A 12,519-nucleotide genomic window follows, 5' to 3' on the forward strand; every position below is an offset into this window, starting at 1 on the left:
GTGAATGTAGATGAATCCTTACACAAATGACCACTGAAAACATGGAACACGCCTTGCTATTTACAGTGATACATTAAACCCTCTTCGATTAAAACGTTGATAACCATTAACTGAAATCCAATAGTAACTATGGTAGGTTGAATAACACCCTCAAAATGTTCACTTCCTAATCCCTAGAACCTGTGAATATGTTACCTCACATCGAAGGACTTTTGTTAAAATGAAGAACTTGAGATGGAGAGACTATTCTAGATTATCCAGGCAGGGCCAATGCAATTACAAAGGTCCTTAAACTTGTAAAAGGGAAGCAAAAGAGAGGGTCAGAGTGATATCATATGACAAGGACTTGACCAGTGGTTCTTGGAATTGAAGATGGAAGAAAGAGGCCATGAGCTAAGGACTCTGGAAACATCAGAGAAATAGTTCTCCCTGAAAGAACACAGCTGACATCTTGCTTCTAGCCCACTGAGATCAGTACTGGATATTGGACTTAGAGCCACCAGATAAATTTGTGTCGCTTTTAGCCATTAAGATTGTGGTAACTTTTTACAGTAACCACAGAAAATTCATTACACTTGTCTAGTCTGAATATGGTAAACAGTTAAGAAGGCTGTGTCACGTTATTTTCACCAGTGGTGATGAATGTCTACTAATTGAAATACTGATCTCCAAGCTTTGCATTTACATATCAAAAATTTATTTAACAAGAAAATAGAGGGCCCATGTAGGGAACCTCTGCTGCCGCTGCTGCTGCTGCTAAGTAGCTTTAGTCGTGTCCGACTCTGTGTGACCCCATAGACGGCAGCCCACCAGGCTCCCCATCCCTGGGATTCTGCAGACAAGAACACTGGAGTGGGTTGGCATTTCCTTCTCCAAGGGAACCTCTAGCTTCCTTTAAAAATATAAGGTCTTGGACTTCTCCTTTCTAGGTGTATTTCTTCAATGTCAATGAATTGTCAGCAAAGTTTTCCACAGGACTTACAGCAAGTTCCACATTAACAAATGCAAAAGCAAAACAACAAAGAACACCTCTGCTAAAGAGTTAATTGATAACTTCAGAAGCATTGTATTAAAAAGTTCCCAAGCCTGTTATTATGTAATTGATATAGCCCATTTCACTTGCTGTTCTGTTACAACCCTTGTTTTCTAACCATACAATTCTCACCACCACACATAAATCCCTTGGCTGTAAAATTAACCCCATTACAAAAAAAACAACACCTAAGGTGTTTTAATTTCTAAAGATACTTATAAGTTGCTTAATTGAATAAGAAAAAAACAGAGGGCTTTAGTTAATTGTCAAGAAATGTGGACAAAACCAAACTGCTACATTAAAATATAAGCATTGAGTTCACATTATTTATTGAACTGAAGATGACATTTGTTTTAACTACAAAGTCCTCCATTATTTTATATCATCAACACATAGTTATGAGACCTATTTGAAGAGAGAATAGAAATACAAAAATGTCTCTTCCTGCATCCTGATGAAAAACAACAAATATATATATATATGATTTTATAGTTAGCTTGTGAAGCTAAAATTTTATGAGTTATATATTCTTTCTAAATTAAGAATGACAATAGAGCTAAGATTAATTTCTCTTTCTGGGCATGTAAAAAGGAAGATAGCATAAAATTGCTCATCAAACTAATACATCTGGAATTTTTTTTTATTTAACGGTTCTAAGATAACATTTCTATTATGTTTTCAGTTCACTTAATCAAGTGACAAATATAAATCTCATTGTACTATGTATTTTTACAAAAGCTTTCACCTGATCTAAATTTATGTGATGAAAACAGAGTCTGTTTTCCCTTTCAGTACACGAACTTTAAAATGATACAAAGAATTCACATAAAAACCCTTCCCTAAATTGTGTATCCAGAAACATGTATGGAATAGTGATTTTTAAATCAGATACTGTATCTAAGATTGTAAACAGTCTAAAAAATTAAATCAAGTGTGTAAATAATCATTAATTTTTGCCCTAGTCATAGCAAAGAAAAAAATGTACAGCTCTATCAATATAAAAAGATATCACAGAAGAGTTCACATACATATACCAAACAACTAATTAAAGGATATTGTATTCTAAAAGAGTTATTCTTAGGTCAAAATTTAGTAGTCCAAAAATTGTTAACAAGAAAGCTAACTGATGATGACCTGTCATTTTCTAGAAGTTATGGCTGTTTATTTACACAAGAGAATTGGTAAATTTTACTTATCATTTCTTAAAATTTTAAAAGATTTGGATAATTGAATTGGATCAAATTAATTTGCAATTTCAAGAGAACATTAGTTTGATCAATTTTTTGAAACCATAAAAATATTTTTCAAACAAGCACACACAATGGACAATAAAAGAAATGACAGAATTAAGATATTTTAATTATGACTATTGCTATACTTTGGAAAAGTGTACAGAGGGAAATTCCCAGAGAGCACTAAAAAGAAAAAAACCTACTGAAAAATTCTGAAAGTCTGTTCTGTGCCCAATCTCTGAGATCAAGTCACCAATTAATTAACATTGAGGAGCTATTAGGATGTGAGGTTCCTTTGTGGACCTCACCTTTTCCCCACTTTCTAGAGCCTTCCATTTGTGCACAGTTTACATATCCTTATTCAATACACATTATTTTTCTAATTATATTGAAGTATAGTTGATTTACAGTGTTAATTTTTTCAGTACAGTGGTACAGCCAAGTGACTCAGTTCATATATATATATACACATATACACACACACATATATATGTATATATCCTTTTCATGTTCTTTTCCATTATGATTTATCACAGGATATTGAATACAGTTCCCTGTGCTACACAGTAAGACCTTGTTGTTTATCAGTCCTAAATTTACTAGTTTCCATCTGCTAATCCCAAGCTCCAATCCTTCCTTCCCTCACCTCACCTCTCCCTTGGCAACCAGAAGTCTGCTCTCTATGTCTTTGAGATTATTTCTTCAACATATACCATTAAACCAAATTTTTACCCTGATTCTTCTAAAATGACTTGAATATTAGTTTTAATCTTTAATAATAAAGGGCTCTTGGGCCATGTTTTTAGAGAACATTTTTTAATTTCTCTCTCAGAATCCACTTAAATCTTTTGAAAGATATGACTTTTATTCTGGAGGAGGAAAAAATAAAACAACTGAGTCTTTAGGGTCCAGTAAATTAAAATTGGCAGGCTGATTTCAGTCTTGGTATCATAGTTTTGGCTTTTGCACTGTCCTATCTGCTGTGAAGATGCTCAATCCCAAGAATTCTAACGGCCATCGATACCTCCCTTGTAACCACAATGGCTCAGGAGAACCCTTTCCATCTTCAACAACTGACACAGTGTCAACATCTGCTTCCAATGAAGTTGTTTCTTTTTTCTCAAGTCAAATAAATCTGCTGACTGAGACTGTAAAGAGTTTTTGTTTTTTTTTTTCTCCTCTTTTCATGCGGAAAAATTTTTTTCCACCATATTTTGCAATTTTTCCTCCAAGTTAAAAAAACGGATAACTTCAAAGGAGATGTTTTTATTCTAGGTGCTAAAAAAGCCCCAAATATAATGAAACAAAATAAAAACTTTGGTAATTTCATGAAACTGTCACTTTCATTTTGGAGACAATAATCACAGGGTTCTGGATGAATATAAGTCTGAAACGTAAGAAAACTCAGAGTTGGACCTACATACCACTAAGAAGTTAATTTATTTTCTTTCATAAACAGCACATTAAAATATCAGAAATAATTAAGAAATTTACATTTTATCATCAACATCTAGTAGAAGACAAAGATTCTCTTGCAACAATTTTTTACATAAAAGCACAGCTGTATATCAATTTGCTATAGATATGGGTATACAAAGAAAAGGGACATTTGGGAGCTCAATTTGATGATTTACTTACTCAACTGACAGATACTTGAGGAATCTGTCATTGACTGAATGTCTACTATGAGCCATGTTGTTGAGTGTATGTGTGTGTGTGTGTGTGTGTGTGTAATATAATTTTCAACCTTCCTAGCCTGCCAGTTAGGTATTATTATCCTACTTTACTCATGAGATAAATAAATGAAGCCCCAAAACACACATCTAATTGTGGCTAAGCCAGAATTCAGAAAATGACCTAATGTCCAAGTCAATTTTTGTTCATTGATTCATTGCTTCTCTATTCATCCTCCAGTCGGAATTGTAACATAAATACTGTCCTTTTCTACTGCTTAGTCTCTGCTGGTTTTCCTGTGTATAAATACATGTGGGTCATAATGGATCCTACAAGCTGATTTCAGCTTCTGCTCTGATTAAGATCATCATGTTGCCTCTGTCAGGAGGGCGACAAAGACCACTAAATGGGTGCACCTGGACTGAAAAGACCACGATCTCTAGGCTGCCAGTTTTCCCTAAAGATTCCTTAGTTGAAAACAGTGTAAGCTATTTTCATCATGAGGAAGAGCACATTGGAGATGGTGGGTTCTCAATGCTGTTCAAGTTTCTACCATGATTCCTGTGATCAAAAAATTTATGGCTGTATCTATGTGTAGGAACCAGTAACAGATACTGGAGTGGACTTCAGCTTCTGCCACAATGAAGATTATCATAATGTCTCTGTCAGGAAAGAGACCAAGGTAGATCATGATCAAAAATCTTGTCTTGGTTTGAGTCTTCATTTAAGGGTGTGTTTGGTATTATTAAAAATTCTTATATTAAAAAGTTAGCTATCATCAATAATAAATACCTATGAAACATGTTGATTAATTGATAGCATGTAACATTGAGATTTGGAGAAGGAAATGGCAACCCACTCCAGTGTTCTTGCCTGGAGAATCCCATGGACGGAGAAGCCTGGTAGGCTGCAGTGCATGGGGTCCCACAGAGTCAGACACGACTGAAGCGACTTAGCAGCAGCAGCAGCAGCGTCACTGACCCATTTTCTTAATTTGGCATATATTATGTAACGAAGGGGTACTCAGTAAGGGACAGAATGCAGTTTCTTAAAATATAGTATCTGATTGCTATTTGCATAATAAATAAGGAGCTTCATAAGGGCACATTTTTATGCCAGTGCCTGGAATTGTTTTGTTTTGTTTTTTAAAGGTTGTTACAACATGAAAGAAATTAATTCCTCAGTTACTTGCAATCCACTTGTTCTCATGGCAAAATGTAGAGCAATCCCCATTATTTTTTGCTTAAAATAGTAATGCACATAACTTTAAGATGAAAGAGAGGGGAGAAAAATTAAAGGGGAAGTTAAGAAGGGATTGTTAACCTTATTAAGATGAAACATTGATTTTTTAAACATTTAGAGGTGCTTTTCAAATAAACAGTGAGGAACCAAATAACCTGTTAGGATCTAACTAGTCACTATTTTATTGTTCCTCAAATCAAGATAGTTCAGTGGTCGAAACATAGATTAGATGGAAAATCAATGAGATAATTTCCTAGGGTCTAGCTCACACATCTTTAGAAAGCTTGAATAAAGACTAATTTGTGAAATAACCAAAAGCGGAGTGTTTCCAAATGAAACTGCAGAGGGAAATGGTAGCCCTCAATAACACAGTCTGGAAACCTCCAAGATTACTGTATCTTTTTGGTGGGAGAAAATCCATCCAGAGAATTATGGCATTTTAAGCTTAAACTCAGACTATCATACTAAATTACAACTCATCCCTTGTATGACATCTGGTGGTTATGGTAATATAATGGTAACAAATGCACGCCAGACAATCACAGAGACACATCCATTCTTCTTTGACTTAGATTTTGATCCACTCCTTGTATATGCAAGGATCCAGTCTTTGCAAAGTGCCAACACCACCTGGGCCTGTTTTCAGTGGGGGATCTTATTCACAAATCTCTCCTGTGTACAGCAGAATTTAGGTCCCTAACTTTTCTTGGGTCCTCAGAGCCAAGGAATATTTTACCAGATAGCTACCAGGAATGACAGAGGGCGCAGTGTCATCCTAAATTTAGGGTGAAGCTATCTGTCAGCTCTCTCTCCTTCAACTCAATTCACTAGAGAGTAAGGAAAGAAGCAGAGAGTTGATATATTTCTTCTCAAAATTGGGAAAATCCAATTGAGAGATCGGAATGAACTGGAGTACCATACAATTCTAAGAGAAACTGCAAAATTAACAGGTTCCAAGGGAAGAAGAGAAAAATAAATCATCCCCACTGAGCCATCCCGTGGGAGCTGCTGAATACTGGCCTTTAAGAATTCAGGAGGGTACAAAATAAAACCAATTTAAAGATGCATTAAACCTTGTGCTACACAGATAAAGGCAGAGCACAAATAACTATATCAAATTAAACTGCAGATCAAAATGTAGATAATTTAATCAAACCACTCCCTAGAAATCTAAGTTCATATCATTAGTAAATCATTAGTAAGTGGACGATTCCTTAAGTTTGGACCTCACATTAGGTAAACGTGTATACCCTGTTAAATGGACTCTGGTTAAGAAGAAATATAGTGATGAAAATACAAGAGAGGGTATAAATTTATAACTAATAAGATGCACCAGGAAAGAAGACTATGGAACGATAGGGAAATTTGAAAATGATCCATGGGAATTTTGCCTAGCTAAGCAGACTGCATTGTTCTTATACCTAAAATGTTCACAGATATAAGTTATCCTATTTAAGATGGAAAAAGATATTTCACTAAACATTTAATTTCACATGGATGAGGACAGGGATGGGAAAAATTTGAGAAACATTGTTAACGAACTAAAACATCTGTGTAACACTACTTTTTTAACATGACCCAACTCTGAAAGCGTCCGAAAGAATGGACTTTATATTGAAAGTTCTTAAAATATCAATAACTGCTATTTGATAACCTTAATCTTTTCCTAATTGTATTTTAATGATAATCCCAACTTTTCTTATTTAGATCCTGAGGGACATGTCAAGTTGAATCCTGAGTCCCCAGAAATAAATTTCAAATAATAAATTGCTTATTAAATTAATTTCAGTAATTATAGTATAAAAATTTATCTTGCTCCCAATTCTTTTCTTAAAAAGAATCAGATCAATTAAAACCAGAATTAAACAAATAAGACTCTCAAAAACCTGTTTAAACAATACACATGCAATACATTATCCTTCAACTTATAATGATGGATCAAACTCTCAGAAACAGCCACTGAATGAAAGGTTTTGTCATGTGTCTAGTACTTTCCCAAATAGAATCCTTTCAAACTATCTTCAGGCAAAACTCACTTAAAATATGACTAAAATTGTCATGAATTAATCATTATAAACAAGAAAAATAAGTCACTGGCACTCAAAGATAGCATGGTTAAATGTTTTTGTTTTTTTTTTCTCCAGTAGTTGGTTGTAAATTCTGGTTCCATTTTATCAAAGTTGGATGGACTACAAAGATAATTCTCCATCTAATCCAAAGTTTATGAAAACTTTCTTAGTCAACCTCCAAGCAGTCTTTGGGAGAAATCAAAGTAATGAATAGCTTTTATTTAGTGTGATCATTAAAAAACTTCCTTTTCAAGCTACACACGTAACTCAGAGCTAAGTAAGCTATCATGGAATTAAATCTTCACTGAGACTTAATGTAAAACAATACTATATTGGTTTGGCTATGGTGCTACTTTCGCAAAAAGGAGAAACTATCAAACATTTGAGGTAACTTAGAGCACAGAGCATATCACAGACATCTTAGAGACAAGCATTTTAAACACTTTAGCCAGTGCTTCTCTGAGAGCAAGTTCTTTAAACAGAACTTAACAATTTTTACAATATTAAAAAAAAATCCCTCAAAAATAGCCCATCAATGCTAAATCAAACTTCCTGTATTTTTACAAAAATAGAAGAACATAGAAATACAAAATTGTGTTCCTGAAAGAATGAACATTTTCTTTGTGGTTCATCTTTTCCTGACAAGGTAACTGGTTCAAAAAGAAGGAAAAAAAAAAGTCAAACCAAAAATTAAACCATATATTGATAAAAGCAAGACAAAAAGAAAAAGAAAGAGAGAGAGTTGCACAGTTGGCAAAGGCTCAGATGAGGGAAAGAAATAAACAAAAATGCTTTTCTTCAATGTCTAGGACTCATTCTGCTTTCTCAAGAAAAGGCTCCAAACCAAAGTCAGCTGGATAGCACTTCCTCTTTTCCTTCCACATTTAATATGTCCCACTGCAGAATGACAGTCCCTGGCAGCATCTTCTCCCAGTGGGACCATGGATTCATGCTCCAATTTAACTTGATAATACTGTGTGTTTCAGTACCACGGTGATTCCTTGCCCTTGTCTTGATGCTGTAGACCTAGAAAAGGTGTGAGAAATAGAAAAGTATCAATATGTGTAGCACTTGAGACTGGGCATTTTCTACAATACACTAGATACAGAAACCAAAGTAGCAACTGAGCTCACAAGTTTCAAAAAGCCAACCAATACTAAGTGACCAAGAAAACTCTAGACTGGAGCAGTGCCATTAGCACAGTACACATTCTTTACTGTGGCCTTTATCTTACTAGAGTAGGTATGAATAATAAATAAAATAATATAAATGAAGCTTTCTTATTTCTAATATCAAAAGTTACTGACATGGGAAAAAAAGGATACAACTAATCTCTAGGGCGTATTTAGGCAGCGTTTCAGTTAACACTTTTCAGCAAACATCAGATGATACTTTTGGACTAAGGCAGTGAACTAAATTTACTTATTTTTATTGCCTCTTCTTTCAGAAAATATTTGTGTGTGTGCATTCAGTCATGTCCAACTCTTTGTGACCCCATCGACTGTAGTCCGCTAGGCTCCTCTGTCCATGGAATTCTCCAGGCAAGAATACTGGAGTGGGTAGCCATTTCCTTCTCTGGAAGATCTTCCCAACCCAGGGATCGAACCCAGGCCTCTCACATTGTGAGCAGATTCTTTACCATTTGAGCCACCAGGAAAGCCCCACTAAAGCATCTGTAGTGATTTTATTTCTTGTCTTTCAACTTGTCAAATAATTGTGTAAAGCAATGGATGTCATTACAAAACAGATACAATTAGTCAGTCATTATGGGAGTCATTAAGACACTATACTAAACAAATTACATAAAATGAAAAAGAACAAAAAGGAGTCAAAGAAGCACCTCATAGAACCACAAGGCACGATCTTTGGTTTTATAGCATTTGTATACTGGGAAAAATCAGCTCTTTCTGAATGCCAAATGATTGGTGCCGTCTTATGTTTTATCTCGTGTACTAGCATTATGTTTAGACAGACAGGCCACAGTTTCCCTTTCCCATTTCAAAAGAAGAGGAGGAGGAAGACAAAAAATAAAAAGGATCTGGGGCATATCAACTCACTCTAAGTTTGCTTTATTCAGTTTCAAATAATTTTGTGGTCAGAATAATTTGCAACCTGACAAAGTCTCCGTTGGGTGACTTTTATAATCTAAACCACCTTAACCGACAATCTGCTGACTGCATAAATATTTTTTTCATTATTAAAACGTCTCATCTTCTGTATGACTCAGTATTTTCCACACTTGAAGACCCCATCAATCTATAGAATGTCAGCACTGCAAGTCATGAATAGTGTTGGAATCATCAAGTGGTTTGAGTGTCTTTTTTTCTTCTTAAATAAAAGCAATCCCTAGTTTGCAAAGAGATGACTCCACCAAAATCATGTTAGCCTTTTTCTGTGGACAAGAATTATGTTACTTAACATAGTCCTAAATATTCTAATCAGAGTTAATGGTTGGAATAACTCTTGCTCTTCAACTGTGTTTCCAAGTCTGCATTACTCCAAAGCAAACCTTAAAAAACTCAGTTCAAAAAAAAAACAACTCAGTTCACCTATGGCCTACAACATATTAAATGGCTAATGTTGTCCTTTTGGCTTAATTTCTTCTCATTGATGGGACATAAATACAACTTTTCCTTTGATTACCAAGTATCCATACCTGTAAATTTCAAAGTAAATATAAAGAAAAGGAACAACCACAGACAAAAGACTCTACTACTAGTAAGTTGTAACAGGGATATGATTTTTCTTGTTAAACACTTGTTGAAGGAAGATTAAAATATTTAAGAATCAGTCAGTACACTGAGTTTTCCCAGTGGTGAAAGGAGACAAAATCATTAACTCATGATTCTTAATGTGGTCTTGTTGTTGTTCAGTCACTAAGACATGTCCCACTCTTTTTAACCCCATGAACTGTAGCATGCCAGAATCCTCTGTCCTCCACAATCTCCTGGAGTTTGCTCAAATTCATGTCCATTGAGTCAGTGATGCTATCTAACCACATCACCCTCTGCCACCCCGCTTCACCTTTGCTTTCAAACATTCCCAACATCAGAGTCTATTCCAATGAGTCAGCTCTTCACGTCAGGTGGCCAAACTATTGGAGTTTCAGCTTTAGCACCAGTCCTTCCAATCAATATTCAGAGTTGATTTCCTTTAGGATTGACTGATTTGACCTCCTTGCAGTCCAAGGGACTCTCAAGAGTCATCTCCAACACCACAGTTCGAAAGCATCAATTCTTCAGTGCTCAGCCTTCTTTGTGGTCCAGCTTTCACATTTACACATGACTTCTGTAAAAACCATACTTTTGACTGTACAGACCTTTGTTGGCAAAGTGATGTATTTTCTTTTTAATATGCTGTCTAGGTTTTTTCATAGCTTTCCTTCCAAGGAGTAATGATCTTTTGATTTCATGGCTGCAGTCACAGTCTACAGTGATTTTGTGCTCCAGTTGCTTTAGTCATGTCCAACTCTTTGCAACGCTATGGGCTATAGCCTGCCAGGCTCCTCTGTCCATGGGATTCTCCAGGCAAGAATACTGGAGGGAGTTGTCATGCCCTCCTCCCCGGGATATTCCCAACCCAGGAATCAAACTCAAGTCTTCTCTGTCTCCTGCATTGCAGGTGGATTCTTACTGCTGAGCCATGAGGGAAGCCCCCACAGTGATTTTAGAGCCCAAGAAAAGAAAACCTGTCCACTTTTTCCCCTTCCATTTGCCATGAAATGATGGGACTGGATGCATAAATCTTTAATCCATGATCCTTACATGATCTACAGATACTTGGGGGTTCCCCAAATTTTCTTACAAGAACATAAAACACTCTACTATTATTTTGCTACTATTCATGCTTTTTTTTTTTTTTTTTGCTTCTCATTCCTCAAACTCTAACCTATATGAAATTAGTTTACAACACATTTTGAAATCTACTTACTGGCTTGCTGAAATCACCCATGTTTATCTCTTGATATTAGTAACTCTGTTTTAGGTTGTTTACTCTGTGATATTTTCAGTGAAAGTGAAATAAACATCACAATGATAATGTTAGCAAACACTTTCTTAGGGCTGAACACACTAGACATTGTGCTATTTTATGTGAAATATTTAATGCTTCCAATCACGCTATGTATATACTGGATATATATATTCATTTTACAAATAAAAAAAGTGAGAGTAAGAGAGGTTATGCCAATTATTATGTGGTAGAACCAGGACTGAATGTTTGTGGTTTGATATCAGAGTCAATAGTTTTAACCACAATGTATATGGCTCTCCTTTTGTGGATTATATTGTCTGTAGGTTGTGACACCAGCCTGTATTCTGGCAACTCCTGGAGTCAAAATCCTTTCATTAAATCAATTCAAAGAAAAGTCAATACATTTTAAATATTGATTTTTGCACTATTTAGAAACACCCTGATTTATCAGAACTGATACCAGTGTTAATAAAATAACTGTGTTTTTTTTAAACTATACATTTGCAAAGTTTTTCTAAGTCACAGAAGATGATTACGCAGTCCTTTGTTATACTCCAGATCGTGTAATAGGACATGTTGTATGAATAGATGTGTAACCACGCCTCCCTGCCCCCACCCAAATAAACTGCCACAGTATGAAAACTGAAGACGTAGGGTGGCCATCTGACTCATCAGGTGTTTGTCAGAAATGGGACCAAAGAACAAAGATATCACACTGTTCACTTCAGAGTTTGAGAGTCTGAGATCAAGTCAGGAGATAAACCTGAAAGAAAACACAAGCCCACAGACCCAGTTCCTCGCTTCAGTTCCAATACCATCACCACCTGACCATCAAAAGAAAAAAGAAAAACCAAATCCAGGAATAGAAAAACCGAAGTACAAACATAGGAAAGATACATTGAATACTTAGGAGTAGGAAAGAAGTTTTGGCTCAGTTCAGTTCAGTTCAGTCGCTCAGTCGCGTCAGACTCTTTGCAACCCCCTGAATCGCAGCACACCAGGCCTCCCTGTCCATCACCAACTCCCAGAGTTCACTCAAACTCACGTCCATCAAGTCGGTGATGCCATCCAGCCATCTCATCCTCTGTCGTCCCCTTTTCCTCCTGCCCCCAATCCCTCCCAGCATCAGAGTCTTTTCCTATGAGTCAACTCTTCGCATGAGGTGGCCAAAGTACTGGAGTTTCAGCTTGAGCATCATTCCTTCCAAAGAACACCCAGGACTGATCTCCTTTAGAAGTTTTGGTTAAAAGAAATCATATTTGGATTTCCCTTTAAAATTTGAAGAATCTATGTAACA

General features: G+C 35.8%; 1 protein-coding gene across 4 annotated transcripts in view; it reads right to left on the reverse strand.

Annotated features, from left to right (window-relative positions):
• Window positions 1–3,423: 3,423 nt before the first annotated feature.
• VGLL3 (vestigial like family member 3) overlaps window positions 3,424–12,519 on the reverse strand; it is a 54,158-nt gene continuing 45,062 nt past the window's right edge. For all 4 annotated transcript variants that reach the window (XM_005895591.2, XM_070367852.1, XM_070367866.1 and 1 more), the window contains exon 4: window positions 3,424–8,276. In XM_005895591.2, coding sequence (XP_005895653.2) covers window positions 8,233–8,276 — 44 coding nt within the window. In that variant the 3' untranslated portion in view covers window positions 3,424–8,232. The remainder of the gene's footprint in view (window positions 8,277–12,519) is intronic.

Source organism: Bos mutus, chromosome 1 (assembly GCF_027580195.1).
Source record: "Bos mutus isolate GX-2022 chromosome 1, NWIPB_WYAK_1.1, whole genome shotgun sequence".
Taxonomy (NCBI): domain Eukaryota; kingdom Metazoa; phylum Chordata; class Mammalia; order Artiodactyla; family Bovidae; genus Bos; species Bos mutus.